The sequence below is a fragment of the Anser anser genome (assembly GCF_964211835.1).
Source record: "Anser anser genome assembly, chromosome: 5".
In the NCBI taxonomy this organism is placed as follows: Eukaryota; Metazoa; Chordata; class Aves; order Anseriformes; family Anatidae; genus Anser; species Anser anser.
In genome coordinates, this window is record NC_139725.1 from 18,716,901 (window position 1) to 18,735,223 (window position 18,323).

Sequence of the window (18,323 nt, forward strand, 5' to 3'; positions counted from 1 at the left end):
CTTTTGAATTCTGGCATTTGGGTTTCAGCAAATTCAGCAAGCAAAAATGCTTATGTTTGGAATGAGGCAAAAGACCCTTTTCATAATTGCACATATGCCTCATGTGAAATGCACCTTAGCATTTTAGGTTGGATACAGAAATAATGCAATATGAGGGATTGCAAAGGAAGGCATTGTTTTATATATACTTTCTTTTTTTTAGGAATAACAGAGGAAGAACGGCAGTTTTTGGCTCCTCCTATGCTGAAGTTTACCAGAAGTCTTTCAATGCCTGACACCTCTGAAGATATACCACCACCACCACAGTCCTTACCACCTTCACCACCACCACCTTCTCCCTCTCTGTACAACTCTCCCAAATCCCCAACATCAAGGAGCTATGGAACTATTAAACCTCCATTTAATCAGAATTCAGGTGCAAAAATTTCTTTGGTTAGGCCTGAAAATGTGGGAACTATGATAAGGGACAAAGGGATCTATTACAGACGAGAACTGGACCGCTACTCTCTGGACTCTGAGGATCTGTACAGTCGGAGTGCCACATCTCAGGCAAATTTCAGGAACAAGAGGGGTCAGATGCCAGAAAACCCATATTCTGAGGTCGGGAAGATTGCAAGCAAAGCAGTTTACGTGCCAGCCAAACCAGCGAGACGGAAGGGGATGCTGGTGAAACAATCCAATGTTGAAGACAGTCCAGAAAAGACCTGCTCTATTCCAATCCCAACAATTATTGTGAAAGAGCCATCCACCAGCAGCAGCGGGAAGAGCAGCCAAGGGAGCAGCATGGAAATCGATCCTCAGTCTTCAGAGCAACCTGGGCAACTCCGACCCGACGACAGCCTAGGTGTCAGCAGTCCATTTGCAGCAGCCATTGCTGGAGCAGTAAGGGACAGGGAAAAGCGGCTGGAAGCAAGGCGTAATTCTCCAGCCTTCCTTTCCACAGACCTAGGAGATGAGGATGTTGGGCTAACACCACCAACACCACGTATGAGGCAATCTAAATTTACTGATGAAGCAATGTTTAGTAGTGAAGATGGCTTTAGACAGCTTATGTCACCATCTCCAATTCCTGCACCTAGAGAGCCTGAAAATCTTTTTAATAGCAGTGAACCCAGCAATCAAAGTGATTCAAGGACATTAAATGCTTCGTCCAAAACGAAAGGTACTGAAAACAGTACAGTGGCAGCTAAGCCCACGAATGCATCCAGCTCAGATAATTACGTTCACCCAGTCACAGGAAAGCTATTAGATCCAAACTCACCACTAGCCCTCGCTCTCTCTGCCAGGGACAGAGCCATGAAAGAACAAACACAGCAGATTCCAGGCAAAGGGGACGCTGTTAAGCCTGACCTTAATAAACCACTTTACATCGATACAAAGCTGAGACCCAATATTGAAACGACATTTCCTGTTACTGCTACTGTCACTAGACAAAACACTCGCGGCCCATTGCGAAGGCAGGAGACTGAGAACAAGTATGAAACAGATGCAGGGAAAGAAAAGAAGGCTGAAGAGAAGAAAAACATGTTGATAAACATTGTGGATACTTCACAGCAGAAGTCAGCTGGCTTGTTAATGGTTCATACCATGGACACAGCAAAGTCGGATGATGCGCCTGAAGATGAAGAGGAAAAAAGAGTTGAAATGGAACCAAACCCTGAAAACTCCCCACCAGAGAGGCCAGAGGGAAGTGAGGAAGCAGAAAGTGAGCTGGATGTGCCTGCTGCACCTGAGCCACCGGCATCTCCCTGCAAAACCATCGTAGCAGCGAGCTCTGTCGACGACCCAGTCATCTTGCCGTTCCGCATCCCTCCGCCACCCTTAGCATCAGTTGACATTGATGAAGAATTTATTTTTACTGAGCCACTACCACCCCCCTTAGAGTTCGCCAACAGCTTTGATATCCCCGACGACCGCTCAGCTCCCGGTTCAGCTCTAACAGACTTGATTAAGCAAAGAAAAAACGGCACGCCTTCACCCGCGCCATTTGCCCCCAGCCAGTCAACAAATTCCTTAGACAGTAAAAAGCAAGTGGGTCTTTCGAACTGTTTGCCTGCCTCCTTTTTGCCACCTCCTGACAGCTTTGACAACGTCACTGACTCTGGGATTGAGGAGGTAGACAGTCGGAGTAGTAGTGACCATCACTTAGAGACAACCAGCACTATCTCAACAGTGTCCAGCATCTCTACCTTATCCTCAGAAGGGGGTGAGAACGTGGATACTTGTACAGTCTATGCAGATGGGCAAACATTTCTGGTGGACAAACCCCCAGTACCTCCTAAGCCAAAAATGAAGCCCATAATCAACAAAAGCAATGCACTTTACAAGGATGCGCTAATTGAAGAAACTGTAGACAGCTTTGTTATTCCTCCTCCCGCTCCGCCCCCACCTCCAATCAGTGCACAGCCCAATATGGCTAAAGTTGTTCCCCAAAGGACATCTAAGCTATGGGGTGATGTGACGGAGGTGAAAAGCCCAATTCTCTCAGGCCCAAAGGCTAATGTTATTAGTGAATTGAACTCAATACTCCAGCAAATGAACAGAGAGAAATCCTCAAAGCCAGGGGAAGGATTGGAGTCACCTACTGGAACAAAAACTGCAAGTCTTAGTACAAGGTAAATGCAATTAGCAAAAAATTTACTAATAAAAGCTTGCTTTCTTTTCTTGCCTTTACTAACTTCCCCTGTAACTCATACAGATTAAAGAATGTGCCTTTTATTGTACATATTTGTTTAATGAATAGTCTATGACAAACAATTTTACAGATGAGAAGAATTTCCTACATTGTCAATGTTTCAGTAGTCTACAACATAGGATAGGAGCTTTTTGGTATTCCCCAGTTTCAGAGACAGTTTCTACAAGCTTATCAGTTGTTTCAACATGAGTTACTTAGATTTCTCTTGAAGTGGCTCTTGTCTCTTTTTTTTTTCTTTTAAAATGTGGTGATAATTTATTTTTTGTTCAGATTTTTAACTTATTTTGTCTTCAAACAGGTAAAAAAGTGTTTTTGTCCAGGCTTACTTCACATTCACTGCTTGATGTTTGATTCATGCCAGTATCGCTAATAATCATATCATGATATTTATCATGGTATACCACCATATCATGAAATATAAATCTGTCTTAGGAAATTACTCACTGAAATCACTTTGCACTGTTCATGTTTTTGCTAAATGGTTAATTTATAATCTTTAGCACTCAGTATTATTGGATGTAAGTTCTTACTTTCTATTGTCCCCATTTGCTAGTGAATAGTCTATGATGTTTACAGGTTCAAGAGCGTGGCACATTTCTCCCAACAGTACCATCCTTTTAGTGCAGGGCAACACATTTAGAACAACCATAGAACTAGTATCAAAAGGTACTTAGACAAAAAGTAAGTTACAGTAGTCAAACACCATTAGGTAAATGCACAACTAATTGTTGTCACATTTGTGTTGAATATGGATATAAATATCATGAAATCCAAACTTAAGGGAAAAAAAAGGAGATTTTGTTCATTTAATTAAGATCCCATGGTACTACTTTTCTGTGGCATGGAATAGTTTGGCCTTACATACATTAGTTAAATGGACCTTTTACTGAAGTATCCCATATTGTTTGGCCCGGCCTGCTTCATAGAAATTGATTTTTTTGCAGAAATGTAGTGCTGATTAAGTTTGTTAAAAAAGATACCATGTAAGCAAAATTAAATAGAAATATTCTGCTGGGTAATAAATAACCTGGCCATTGAAAAGAGCCATTCTTTGCATGCATAAAGATGTTTTGCATGTAGCAAAAGGGTGACTCTGTTAATTGCAAATGATTGCTCATTCAGAAAACAGTGTGATCGCAAGCCTCAGAGTCAGGTAGTTACATTATTTTCTGCAAGATGTAAGTCATTAAATTGCTGACAGGGAGGTATGGAGGTTATACATCTTCTAGAATGAAGGGATGGAAGAAAAATGCCAGAATTCTGGAATTCCTGTCCAGTAGTTCTTGACTAAATGGATCATAAATCAAGTTGCCTGTACAGGAAAAGCTTTAATACATGGGGAAAAAAATACAATGAAAACTGTACAAGAAAAATATATGTACTGGCTGCTTGATGAAGACAATGTTTGAATAAAGTTAGCACAGCAAATGAACCCTTTAAATTTGAGAACACCATTGGCAAACATAAAATCAACATTTGTACACTACGCTTGAATTTACATAAGTCTTGTCTTGCACGTCTCTGACAGTTTCAATTCATACTATTCTTACTATGTTCAAGAACACTATTTTTGCTTGGGCTTGAGCGTCTTTCTTGTTAAGCCATATGAACATGTTGCCTCTGACTTCATATGTTTGATATATTTATTATCATGTATATTTTAGATTGATAGTTATTTCCAGGTGACAGTAAAGATATTTATCATCAAAGATATTTATCATCATCAGTAAATATATTTTTCATCATATTTTATTAGAAAATAACTGAGACAAGTAACTACAATGTACTGTAAATACTTCAAAGTACTCATTTCTGAGAGAAAAATGAGAAGTGGAAGCAAATAATTACCTCTTTTTTTTTTTTTTGGTGTGCATGTGGTAAGAAATTTAAACTGATACAAAGGCTGCAGAAAAAAAAAAAAAAAGCAAAAACTGCTTCCTTGAACAAACTGTCATGTATACGTGTCATCACATATACATTATACTTTAGAGAAAAATCTGACTTGGACAGCTATAGGAAACTATTTTGCTTCACTGTCCTTTAGCTTTTTAATTCTTGTAACTCAACTTTGGCAAATTACATAGTCTTCATTATGGAAATTAAGACTCCATTTGGAAGCAAAAACACACAAAGAATTATTTAAATCTGGCTGAAATCCTACTTCTTTCCTGAAAAGTCTGCCCAAATGTGAGTATTTGCTAACTCGAGAGAGGATCTTGAGATAAAACAATCCTGAAAGACCTACGAGATAATAAATAAGAAAAGTAGACAGTGGAATAGAGCAGTAGAACTGTTGGCTGCTATCTGATCATAGATGAAATGCTTTCAGAGGTATATGAATGTAGATGTGTAGATGGAAGGTAAGAGGGCTGTATTTTGTTCTCCTTTGTTTTCAAAACTAATGTGATTACATTATTTTTTAATTCAGCTCCAGCTAATTAGGTGGATTGAAGATACTAAAAAGGATCAGAAAAGGCTACTGGGGGGTTTATTTAAATGGCATAAGAAGTCAGCAGCAGCAGAAGAGATCCAACTATCTACAGATATTTGAGATCTCTTTACAAAGATGCTGCAGGCAATTCCTTTTCGTCTTACCAGGAGTGAGGTAGAGGGATGCCAGGTGAGATGCTCACTTGCAGAGTCAGAGGTGTGACTTGTCCATCGGCTGTGGCTGGCTATGTGGTGTCTGCCTGAGCGCTGGTGCCCATCTCTTGCCTGCACTGCAGCAAGGCTGGGACCTGCCCTCAAGGGGTCACGGCAATGTTAGCACCGTGGAGAAAATGCTCTGACTTCTGTCTTTGTTGCATTGCATAAGTTTATGCCCTGGGCTGCCTGCGTTAAGTTTCAGTTCTGTTCTTGAAGGTACCCACACAAAAGTGATGTGTGGTAAATGCTTCCCAGACAAAGGCTTATTTTTACTGCTTTTACTCCTACCTTACCTTTAAAAAAGCTAAACAAATTATAGCCTTTCTAGCCCAATCGCATGACTGACACAATTTTTTACAAAGTCATAATATATTATGATCAGGGAATACCATCTTGCCAAAGTATTAAAGTTAATATTTAAATTGTAAAGCTAAAATTCTTACAGTTTCATGACTTTTTTTCTAATACCGTAAAACCTAGGCCAGCCAATTGTAGAGCTGGTAGCCCTTTTCTGTGAGGTAGCATTAGAAAGGGAGTAAGGAATTTTAGCCCTCAAAACACAAAGATTCCTCTGAATAAAAGAAAAGTGATAAAAAATGAGTATATTCGTTCATATCCTTCAGCCAAAGAGAAGCCATGGGAAGTGTTAAAAATAGTAACATTGTTCACATGCTCACTTGGGTTCTGTTCATAGCACTAGGAGCCTGACGAAATTGAAATATATATTTTTTCATTGTGAAATATATGAAGCTTCACCCAGGTACCAGTTCTAAATATCTCTAGGAGCTATTTTTATACAGCCAGTAGACATACAAATGTGGTTCAGTCACGGCAAGTGCACCGTCAGGGTAGCATAGAGGTGAATTTAATTGTGGATAGTTTGGTAATGGCTTGTTAGAGAAACCCATGAAATAGATCTTCTTTATGTGTTTTTGATAAATGAGGATTATGAAGAGACTGTTTTACAGTCCTGAGCAGCATTTCTCTCTCAATTATTACATTAAAAAAAGACCCTATCTAGCTTTTTTTCACTGTACATTGGTTTAGCAGTAATTCTACACTGTGTATTTATAGTTTGCCGTGGTTCTTATGGAGACACCGAGCTTCAAGATTTTTAAATAGAGCATGGAAATGCCTGGCTGGAAACCATCTGCTTCTCAGTGGCAGTGACCAGCCATGGGATGGGAAGAGGAGACTGGTAGGGAAGGAAAAAGAGGAAAAAGCGGAAGGATGTATTTACTTAGTTTGTGCTAATACAAGTATAATTGCAGGACTTGATCAGAAGGTTCTGGACCATAGCTTTTGAATGAGTGCTTGCTGATCCCACTCCTGATTTTGGCCATCAGCTACTTTAAGAAATTTTGGAGATTATTCCTGGCGATACGAATTTTTATTTGCTCTGTCCACATAGTCAGGCTCTCAAATCAGAGACCACAACATCTGACCATCACTTCCTCCATTTCTGCCCAGCCTTCCTTCCTGGAAAGGTTCGGGACGTTTGGATACGGGTCTCTACCTGAGCCAAATACCCAGAGCTCAGGCTCCAGTGGTGACCTCTGGTTACAGTTCCTGCCCCTGGGCTTGGACACACAGGGGTTGAGAGGTTTAAAAGTGCAGCCCCGAGGGGTGCCTACACTCTGCGAGCCAGGTGGAGAGGAGGGGAAGCATAACAGCATCGCTGACTGGTAAGCTGTAAATGCAGCAGTGCTATAAAGGCGCTCAAGAGGCTACTGACTTGCATATGGAGCTGATAAAAGACAGGGGGACAAGGCTACTGCAGGGTTTTTATCAGGTTAAGAGAGGAGTGCTCGCTCTGTCTGTGAACCCAGCAGTTGCTTAGCGACATAATGATCAAGTGCAAGCCTGCAAGATGGACTGAATAACACCAGCGTGATTAACGCAAAATAGACCCCGTGGCTGCGAAGGAGAAGAAACACAACCCCCAGTGCAAACACCATCCTTCCGCCACCGCTCCCATGTACTAATAAGGACTAATGAACAGCCGCCACTCCTGCTCTCTGCCACCACCATACCAAAATGATCGATAACTTTGCTGTAGGGAGGAGCTATTTATATTTTAAATGGTGCTCATGTTTCTCCGCCTGTGTTTGCAGAACACCCCCGTGGCCTCTGTGGCAGGTTGAGCGTCACTCCTGGTAGTGGGAAGCACTCATTGCAAACGTGGGAGTTGTGGAGGATGCTTAACCACGCAGGATCAAGTCCTCTAGGAAAAATAACCTGTATTGTGTTGGCATAGCAAATTTTAAAGGTGAAACTGTCTATGGTCAGGGCTTTTGTGCATCTCTAAGGGGTTTCTTATCTGGAAAAGTTCCCATTTTTTCACAAACAGGTAAGGCAGAACTGAACTTAGCAGTGAGTCCTGCATGGGGACTGATCATACATTTGGTTTCTTGTAAAATGTCTCCAGATTTCCCAGATTATGAAACGTGTATTTTGTGGAATAATTCTCAAGCCTTGATTTTTCAGTTTAATATTGTCCCATTAGCTTCACTTCATGTTGTTAACCATTTGTCAGCCAATTCCACAGGATTGCTTACTTTGTCAGTAATTCTTGCAGTTTCAGTCATTCCATTTTGTCATTTTTATTTGCTGTCATGACTGCTGTTGTCAGAAGAGGGTCATGCTGAAGTGCCATGAAGTAAGTGACGACAATAAAGCATAGAGTATGTTGTGCATTCTGCTTCTTTTTAATGCTCACTCATTGTTACCGCATTTTAGTAATTTTGATGTTGACTTTGATATAAATGTGGATTAGATTGTCCTAATCCAGAAATGGTAGCCATTCCAGAACCGTGTAAGGGATGCAATCTCAAACTGAAATAAAAGCCACTTTTCATCGGACAAATACTCAGCAAAGTTTTTTATAACGTGAGCACCTAAGAGTGGATTCCTGAACTTATGCTTGGACACCTAAATATGGGACGTTGTTTTTTCAAATCTGTCAAAATTCTGCTGGATTTTTTTAGGGTATTTTCTGGGGGAAAGGGAGTGCAGTTTTACATACTTATGTGAGGTTTAAAGTAAAGACAAACTAGCCCTTGAAATAATCAAGCTGTGCTGCAGTGGTAACTGATAATCCTTCCTCACTGGAAGCTGTGAGATTTTCCCTTTTCCTTCCAGCTTGCCTTGACCTTTTCTCTTCCAGCTCTCCAAGAAAAGAGGGCTGAGGCCACCTCCTGGTCCTCTGCCCCTCATCAACACCTTGCCCTTGTTGCCTGCTTCCAGATAGTTGTGCCATTCACATCAAAACTGTTGGTCTTGAACAGCCTCCCACAGACCTTTAGTGATTATTCCTCGCTTCAGCTGAACAGCGTTACCTGCAACAGACACTAACCATCTCTCAATTCTTCTCACTAAATAATGATATTTAAGAAGCTCTGTATCCTGCCAGTCATCACATCAATGCTTGTTCTTAATCTTCCCCCAAAACAGATGATTATTGTCTTACTTTCCTACCATGCAATTTTCCTTTGACAATCCAAAAATACAGTAAAAATATTACAAGAGATGAAGGCAAAGTTTCAGTTTTGCATGTTCTCAGAAAGCTGTGAAAAGTTATTTTCCCACAGTACCTTTTATAGGGTCTCTTTTCTCTCACTGGCTAAGCTTTTTTCTCCAAAACAGTGGAAAACCTTTGTCAGAGAGAGCAAGTTTTTTGGCAAGTTACAGAATAAAACAGCTCTCGTGAGAGCATAATTATCTGGGGGTTTTATTGGTGGTGGTTTTTTTTGTTTGTTGTGTTTTTTTTGGTTGGTTGGTTGGGTTTTTTTAGATGAGAGGCTCCTAGGACCTATTGCAGCATGCCATCTTTCACTGATTTGCATTTGATATTAAGTTAACAGTAAATTTGAATCCTGCAAATCCAATTTAAAATTTAAAAGAATTTCTTCCCTACAAGCTGTGTTGATGGCTTTTCTACTTGGAGACATAGGAATTATATATTGTGGTTTTAATACAAGACAGCATAATAGGCATTGCCATCAGTGCAGTCTTACAGCAGCAAATGTTTACAAATTAGTACCATATGCTGATTCTAATAGGGCAAATTTTATTTAAAATAATTATCAGACTTTTCACCTTTTTAAAATGAAATTTGGGTTTAGGCAGCTTTAATATGGATTTAATATGTTTAATATAACAGATGATCAAATAAAGCGTACCAAAATTGCTCTTATTAAAAAATCTGGAAAACCCACAACACAACACAAACATGCCTGCTCTCCAGCTGGAATGTACTTGCCCCCTTACTGACCAGGATACCAACCATCCATAAAATGCAGGACAGCTGATAGTTTCAAGGCTGCATCTGCATCACAGACTGTACTGTAGATGTCAAAAATTATAATTTGGGATGGATAGGAGTTGCACAAAGGCACGTGTTTTTTCCTTGGATTACAATCGCAGTACAGCAGTCTCTGTAGCATGTTGGATTTGATATGGCAAGTGAAACAAGGTGGGAAAAGGGGGGAAAGAATCTTGGACTGAAAGAGTTAGGACGGAAAGTCTGGAAATGTAATTGTGGGCTTCGGCAGGCTCGGATGACCTTCGTGAGGCTGTCTGCCTTGTGAAGGCTGCAGAGCCAGCCGCAGAGCCAGCTGGAGCACAGCAGCCGGGAACAGAGCACAAACTTGGTTTTGCAGGTTGCTGAGTAATTTTGCAGACAGCAGTGACCTCAAGTTGCTGTGGTTACATTTCCTCTGATCTTCAGCTGGTTACTGTAAAACTAGTCCTAAATAGGACTGCTGTGGCAGCAGTGGGGACGTGTACTGACTCACAAACTCGTCTGTATTCCCAAGTGTGCAGAACAGCTAATAACCTCCTCAGAGGAGGTGTGTTGCCGTAGGAATGTCTGTTAATGAAGTGCCCCGAGCTTTCTGATAAAAGGGTTAACGTTTCTATTAGATTGAGTACTGGTGTGGCTATAAACTGAGCTGGTGTTGAAACCTCATTAATCAGCTAAAATATTTTTCTTATCATAGTTCCAGAGTCATATTTTAATAGTCAGTAGTCCTGAACCCATGGTCCAAGGAAAGAAAGATGCCTGCAGACCTTTTAATACTGCTTGTAGCCATGAGAAGCCCTTGCTCTGATCCAGGCTGACAGAAAGAGCAAAGCCTTTGCTCACCCAGTATTACTGCCTGTGCATCTGAGGTTAGGTAACACTAGTCTAAAGAATACTTAAAATAAGAGCACACGGTTTACTTTGGGGGATTTTGTTTTATAGGCTTAATGTAGTTTATTTAAGGGAATAGTGAAAATGATTTCCTGAACAAGGACGTACGGGGAGTCTGTGAAATGAACCATACAGAGAAGCAGCAGCAGAAATGGGTTACAAAGTAGATGTACCTGACTGAACCTGGAGCTGTTAGTCAGGTAACAGAAGTGATCTGCCAGTGTCTACCATTATAGAAGATAAATTTGCATCATCCGTTTGATATTGCCATGAAAGATGTGAATACAAAACTATAATTTCTCATATTTGCAATACAGGAAATTTACGTAAAAGGGTCACCGCAAATAAAGAGATAGGGAGAAATTTCCACATTTATGCAAAACTCATCCTGCCCTTCTCTCAATCACTAGGGCAACATTATCCCAACCTTTTTCAAAGCAAGGTTTTTTTGGATTTAAAATTATATCATGCCTTATTAAAGTGCATGAGACTCCTAATACTAAGTAGGTAGAAATAATTTGTTCCCCTTGGTTAGTAGAATTTAATAGTTTCTTGCCATAGACTTTTATGTGTAAGAAGGCTTAGCTCTAGCCCTGGAAGACAATGAAAGCCATTAAGCTCCAAACAAATCACGGGAAGCACTCAAAACCTTGCCAAGTGTTTCCTTTCTTTTTTAAATTACAAAGACATAAGTGCTGAAAGTATTGTTCCTACTGTGTTTCAAGTGAAGTACTGATCTTTCAACTCTCAAAAAGATCCCCCTGTTCCCATTGAAATATATGGAACAACTTGTGGGAAATCAGTGGGATTGCTCATGCGAATAACATGTACATTCTCCAGAAAGTTATTCTTAGTGCTTTTCTAATAACACAGTGTTGGAGCCCGATTTGAATGAGACTTGCTGTGATATGAGTGTGCTCTGAAGCTCAGTGTGGCAGTGCTGTAGGTTACCTGACGTCTAGGTTTGTTAATTATGGGCTGAAGCCCCAGATGTGATGCAGGGAGTATGTAGGAAGAGGTCTCAAAACAGGCAGCAGCAAACCAAGGAAATGCTGAAGAAAGTCTCCAGTTCAAGGCTACCAGGTCTTACAAGAGTAACTGTGGCTACAGTAAAGCTCAAATGAGAGAAAGGGATTAATAGCCAATTAGCATTGCCCCAGGTGAGCTGCCTACATTTTTTCTTTTGGGTAATGGATGAGAGTAGTTCACTGGGATAGCAGGTTAGGATAGATTTTGAGGAAGTGCTGGCACCCTCATCTTTTTAATTAAAATTTTAACTACTATTTTAGTCAGGATGTGGGCAACCAAAGTCCAGTCACTCCCTTTCTATGGACATTCATAATTACGTTATACTGAGAACCAAATCCAGTGAGACAGGCTAACCGTACACACCACATCCTCCATCCCAGCAGTCCCAGTGCTCTGCACGCAGGAGCAAAGCCTTCATGATTCCCTAGGACAGAGGAGCACGAGAGGGGTTCACAGTTGTAAAGCTGATCTAGTGGTGAGGGACAGGCCCCAGAGAGAGCAGATGTGGGTTTTGACTCCTGCTGCATAGATCATTTTTGGTACTTCATTTCCTGGCCATTAACACAACATCTTCAAGCAGTCATTCAGGAAAAGACTCCAGCTTCTTCCATAACAGCACTTTAAAGATGAGGGCTCCAGAACCACTCTCTTACTTTGGCTCTGTAAGATCTTTTCTGCACCGTGGTGAATCTGCATTATTAATAAAAGCATCTGTGTCTGCCATTGTGCGCCAAAGTCATCCTCCGTTCTGCTCTAGGCATGACCGGTCAGGCCTGGGGACAGTCTGGCACTGAGATAAAGAGGTCTTCAGTCAGTGTCTGCGTGAGAAATCTATCCACAGCATCCTCCAGGTCATCTTCTGGAGTCTGTGGCATCACTTCAAGGATAAATAAATCCTTTGGTCAGGAAATGCATGAAATTAGTTGGCTGAAGGTGTCCCTCATTGGTATTTTAAAACTGAAAAGCTCTGGAGCCTAAGGCACCAGAGTGGAAGAAGTTCAGTGGAAGATCCTGTAGTGCTCAGGCTGCCTGGCAGAATTGTCCCATGAAAAGTAAGGGCTGTAGGACTAAGCATTTTATGAAGTGAGCAGACCTGAACCCAGATCTAATGTTTCTAAATTTGCTCTGTGGCCACCAGACAAAAGTTGGCTTGTCTGCCCCTTCACCCACCCTGACAGCCTCAGCAACAGTTAGCCTCTCGACCAGTTTCTTGTCTGTTTAGTCTGTAATCTGCAATGTCCTTTAGGCAGGAGATAGGTGCCAGTGACTTGATTACAACCACATCACCCCTGGGCACACAGAATAAGAATTTTGTCTCCGTTAGTTTTTTAGTGAAACAGCCGAAGTATAATTTCTGTTCAGAAAAAAAAAAATGGACACAAAAGTCCTTTTATGAATCTTAAAGACAGTTTTATTTTTAAAGCATGAAAAGGTCAGCTGAGCAGAAAGGGAAATAAGAGGAGTTTGGGGAGCATGTTCTGTGAGTGAGTAGGATTACAAACACACGTACCCAAAAATTCACTGAGTAGAGAGATGCACAAAGACCCAAAACCTGAGCTAGTAATATGCTTCCAATACTTTCCATAGCTACTATTATTAGCTGTGTTACCTTACAGTGTGTTGGACTGACAGGCTAAAACAGAAATGAAGGACTCACCTCTCCATGCAATCCGAGGAAGATCAACTCCTGATTGCACTGCACGGGTAACACAAAGTGCCCATGTGCTTATTACAGATGGTGTTTCTCATTTAGCCGAGTCAATTTGTTGTAGCCTGGAAAAAGGAATGTGCTCTGGAAGGTCTTTTTCTGAACTGCTCATAAGCAAAGGTTTATTAATGTATGGTAATCAAAGGTAATCTATGGCTTACCATTTATTATTGTTCTATGGGAAAGATTCAATTATGCTGTCTTAGTACTTTTAACCTGATATTGCTCCTTAAAAATACATATATATGTACATACTCTAACATTCCAAAGCTATGTTTGCCACGTGTTGATATGGACAAACTTTCAGCTGGTAGCTGCCGTGTCTAACTTTCTGTGTCTGTTTACACTTTCAGGAGCACAGAAGTCATGAGTACTGTCTCAGGTACACGAAGTACAACAATCACTTTTACTGTCCGACCTGGAACCAGCCAGCCGATCACACTGCAGAGCAGGTCCCCAGACTATGACAGTAGGACCTCAGGAGCAAGACATGCTCCAAGCCCTGTGGTTTCACCAACAGAGATTAATAAAGACATCATGCCTGCTCCTCTGACTGCTTCTGCTTCAGCTTCATCTCCTTCTCCAACTTTGTCCGATGTATTTAGCCTACCCAGCCAGCCCCCTTCTGGGGACTTATTTGGCTTGACCACAGGGCGCAGCAGGTCTCCTTCTCCCTCAATATTACAACAGCCAATCTCAAATAAGCCTTTTACAACTAAGCCTGTCCACCTGTGGACTAAACCAGATGTGGCAGATTGGTTGGAAAGTCTAAACTTAGGTGAACATAAAGAAACATTTATGGACAATGAAATAGATGGCACTCATTTACCAAATCTACAAAAGGAAGATCTGATAGACCTTGGAGTGACTAGAGTTGGGCACAGAATGAACATAGAAAGAGCTTTGAAACAGCTGCTGGACAGATAAGAATAGCTATTTTGCCTCACAAACTTCTGTTGATAACTAGAGATGGGCTGGTACTGAAATACCCCAAATGCCTTGTCTGTCTGCGAGTGCCAGCAAAATTAGGGGGGGGAAAAAACAGTTTAATTCCTGGTACTCAGGTAATGCAGACTGTATGCTACATGCCCAAACATAAATCTAAATATGTACACGAGTGGGGCCATTTTATTTCAAAGTTGTGGGGAGATATGAGAGAGAGAGAGAAAATTGTTAACTTTAAAAATATTACCATCTATTTATAATACCCTTCTGCTGGAACCATTACATACCAGTTTTCTTTCATCTTAAAATTGCAAGCAATTTTATTTTATTTTTTTTATTTGAAAGGCACTGTATTCTCTTCTTGACATTCATTCAGTCTCCCAGCAGGCTTCCTTCCCCAACCCTTAGTTTATTTTAAGAGGACAGATTGCTTCATTACCACTCAAATCTGGTTTTGTTAGCAGAGGCACACTATTGTGACAGGTACAGGAGTTCATATTACTGTTTTTTACTAGTTTAGCTCTCTGATTTGTTGGCAGAGAAGCTGGTTGTTCTGCTGGAATTAGTTCAAAGGTAACCTTGCTCTGTTTTACCTGGTATTTCTTTATTTCTGCAATTATACTTAGCACTCTTCCAAGGTGGCAGAACAAGTTCAACACATGCTCCATTGATGTGACCTGTAAGACGATGCAGAAGTTTCATAAAAACTGAGAAGTAATGCTCACTTAGAGGTACAATAAAATGAAGCTAGTTTGAACCTGAGACCCCCAGTTTTCAACCAGCTAAACTACTGCTAAGTTGCAATATGAACTCTACAAGCCAGAAAAAAAAAATGTTTTTATGTACAGAGGCACCTTTTGGACTTCACAGTCAGATACACAAATATGCTGAACCCTGAGCGATACCGTTTAATTCAGTGAGTGGTTAAGTGCTTAGCTATTTTGAATATCAGGCCAAGAAAGAATAAAAAGATAGATGAATGTTCCCATTGAAGTCAATGGGAAGGTTGCCAGTGTTTTAAGAGAGGGATTTCAGCCTGTTAGCAGAAATGGAAATAGTTCAGCCTGCTAAAAAAATGAAAAAAGTTAAAAAAAAAAAAAAAAAAAGCTAATGCCAAGATGGAACGAGGTCTATATTGTCCCATCGTGTGCATGTTAAGAGGCCAGGGGAACTGGTAGGTATCCAGTTTCTCATCTTTATCACTGTTAACAAGTATTGGCTTCCTGACAAGGACAGCAGACAGAGCACTTCACGGGGAGCTGAACACTTCCCGTCGGCCTCCCGTGATCTCCTTGCACGGCTGCCAGCAGGGTAGCAGCAGAGAGTGTGCCCCGCTCCAAACCTGGCGGTGTGGCTGAGCATTGGCTGGGTGGTGAGCCGAAGAGCTTTCCAGGAGACTTCAGTCAGCAGGGGTGGAACACATAGATTTGGTCAATCTGACTTTTTTTTTTTTTTTTTTTAAGTTAACAAGTCTCTCTCTGCATGTTTGACCTCCCCTTGTAATTAACACCTCTTAATATCTGTGAGTTTTGTAGGTCTTTATTAACATAATACTCAAGCTGTTCAAGGTGGGTAAATTGTGTGTGGATGGCTAGACTGCCTACCTACCATACTTTCAGGTTCTCTTACATTTTGCAAGGTACCTGAACTTTCTTTCCTTGATATGGTCCTTCATATGGTCCAGCCTATCTCTATTTTTTTTATTGTGATTATTTTTGCTCACGAACAAGTGTCTAATTAGGTCTGCAACAGCCCTAGTATGAGTACATAAAGTTTAGCATTTTAAATATCTTTCTTTACTGCAAGTTTAAATAGTTGTACAGATAGTTTATAAGCACAATATTTTAAGAAAATAAGTGGCTGGTCTACTGGGCAGCCTTTGTGCCACTTCAGTGCTAGAAAGTGAAAAACAACAAAAAAAACTTTTGTGGTTTAATACTATTTCTGTGGAATAATTATAAAGTCTTGACCTTTTTAAAATCAACCTCATTTGGATGCATCTGAACCAGCAGAGCTGTGTTATATTTTCTATCTTTGCTAGAACTTCTACAAAGGAGGATGAATATTTCTTCAAAAGTGGTTATAGTTACCAATGCATTGGATACTCATAAAAAACAACTTATTTAGCCTCCTGCCCCCTTTACGGAACAACAAATCTTTTGACTTAACATCTGTTACTACACTATATTTGTATTTGAAAGTTCCAAGTAACCTTGTAATAAAAATCAAGTACTAAGGCATTTTACTTTCAAGAGTACTGAATTTTTCCATAGGTGTTGTAGAAAATGACAGTCTCATTCAGATAGTCAATACAGGCAACTTGAGGCCATCAGATACTTTAAGAAGTGTAAAAATGGTAATTTAGCCATCATTGTCTTCCATTTGGTGATATGACAGAATTCAGTAAATAAACCACTAATGCCATGCTCTTTTTTTGTTTCTTTGGGTACAGTTGATATTACCTCTATAATATGTGCCAGAAAATACATTAGAAACTACGGTAGTAAAAGACAATGTAGAAGTTGACTTTTAAGCTGCTTTTTACTCACAATCTTGTTGTTGGATTTAAGTTTAACAAGTGCTGACATACACAGCAAATTACAGTTGATGGTAATCCCTTTCTTACACAGGTGTGTTTCTTGCTCGTGTATCTTTTCAGGTACTGAAAGCATAGGTACAATACCATTAGCAGAGAAGAGGTTTGAAACATTAAAGAGCTAATGAAATAGTTTATTTTTACATTGTGTCTTTCAAAGTAAACGTAATGAGACCTGAGAGGACCTACTTTCACCAATAAAATGCACCTCTGCCAAGATGAATCGGTCTCTAGCTCTGTTTGATGATTTTTGCTACAGAAAGCAATAGTAACAGATACGACGTTGCCTCCGAGTATTTTCGTCAGTCTGGAAATGTTGGGGGGAGGAGAGAAGACCCATTTATTTCATGCTACTATGATAGTGAAAAACAAGTTGTTAGAGATCTATGAAATACGTTATGATATTCTGGGTTTTAGGATCAACTTTTGTTTATATACTGTAATTTAAATAAATTGCATTTACATGCCTAGTTTCTGTAATATTTGTGTATACAATACCAAAATCTTACAAGATGTAAATTGTGTATAACTGCACAGACTCCTTTCCCTAGGTGTCTGAGAACATTTTAAGTTGAATTCATATATTATAAAATGACTAGATGTGACTGTTGATTTACAGAATTTACATATCACAAAAGTTAATTATTTGTGGTACTTAAGTTAATAAAAATAGTGATTTTTTTCTCAGTTCTTAAAAAGCATTACCCAGTTGATCTGGCGATGATTATGTGTATGAGCCACAAATATTGATAATTTTTCCATTACATTTTTTCTTTTCTTTTCTAGATATTAATATGTTTCTCGCTATAGTTTGTGTAACAACTTGTGTTCACGTTATCTATGTTGCTGTAATTTTTGTGCTTTAATTCCTCTTATTTTGACTGATTAAAAAATCAAGCTCCTGTAACTTGCACTTTTCCCCAATCCTTAATACTCTTGTATGGCAACCAAAATTACTGTAAGAAATAAATATAATATTGCACTAAGGTTGTGGTTCTGATTGCAAACAGAGAACACTGTCTGGATTTTTATTAAAAAAAAAAAAAAAGTTCCCAAACTTGCAATCTGATGTTGTATATTGAAAGAGCATAGAATGCTTTAACAAAACGTAGATAGAAATAAGGCAAAACCATTGATTTATTGTCAGGAAAAAAACACTTCCTTTTTATTTCTTTCTTTTTTTTCTGGTTAAAGCATTCTTTATGCTTCACACTAGTTAATTTACTGTTTGAGATCCATGTTTGAAATTTGACAAGTAAAAATATTTCAGCAGGTGGTCGAAAATACTTATCTATTTGCCTTAAGGTGGGTTTCAAATAATCATTGAATTTTTTTTCTTTGCTGAGCGTGTGTGTGGGAATGCATGCTCTCAACTTAGTATTACTGGTCATATGAGGCACTCAGCTGTGGATCTGTTCTGCAGTTTAATAAGGCACTGAAAAGTTGGGGGGCTGCAACTTTTGTAGGCAAAAGAAGCTTTATGGGTAGGAGAGGAACCAGTGCTCCTTAG

At 39.9% G+C, this 18,323-nt stretch overlaps 1 protein-coding gene across 8 annotated transcripts in view; it reads left to right on the plus strand.

Annotated features, from left to right (window-relative positions):
• SHANK2 (SH3 and multiple ankyrin repeat domains 2) overlaps window positions 1-17,797 on the plus strand; it is a 352,030-nt gene extending 334,233 nt beyond the window's left edge. For all 8 annotated transcript variants that reach the window (XM_083838465.1, XM_083838461.1, XM_083838466.1 and 5 more), the window contains 2 exons: window positions 203-2,615; window positions 13,626-17,797. In XM_083838465.1, the coding sequence (XP_083694591.1) occupies window positions 203-2,615; window positions 13,626-14,199 (2,987 nt within the window). In that variant the 3' untranslated portion in view covers window positions 14,200-17,797. The remainder of the gene's footprint in view (window positions 1-202; window positions 2,616-13,625) is intronic.
• Window positions 17,798-18,323: the final 526 nt, after the last annotated feature.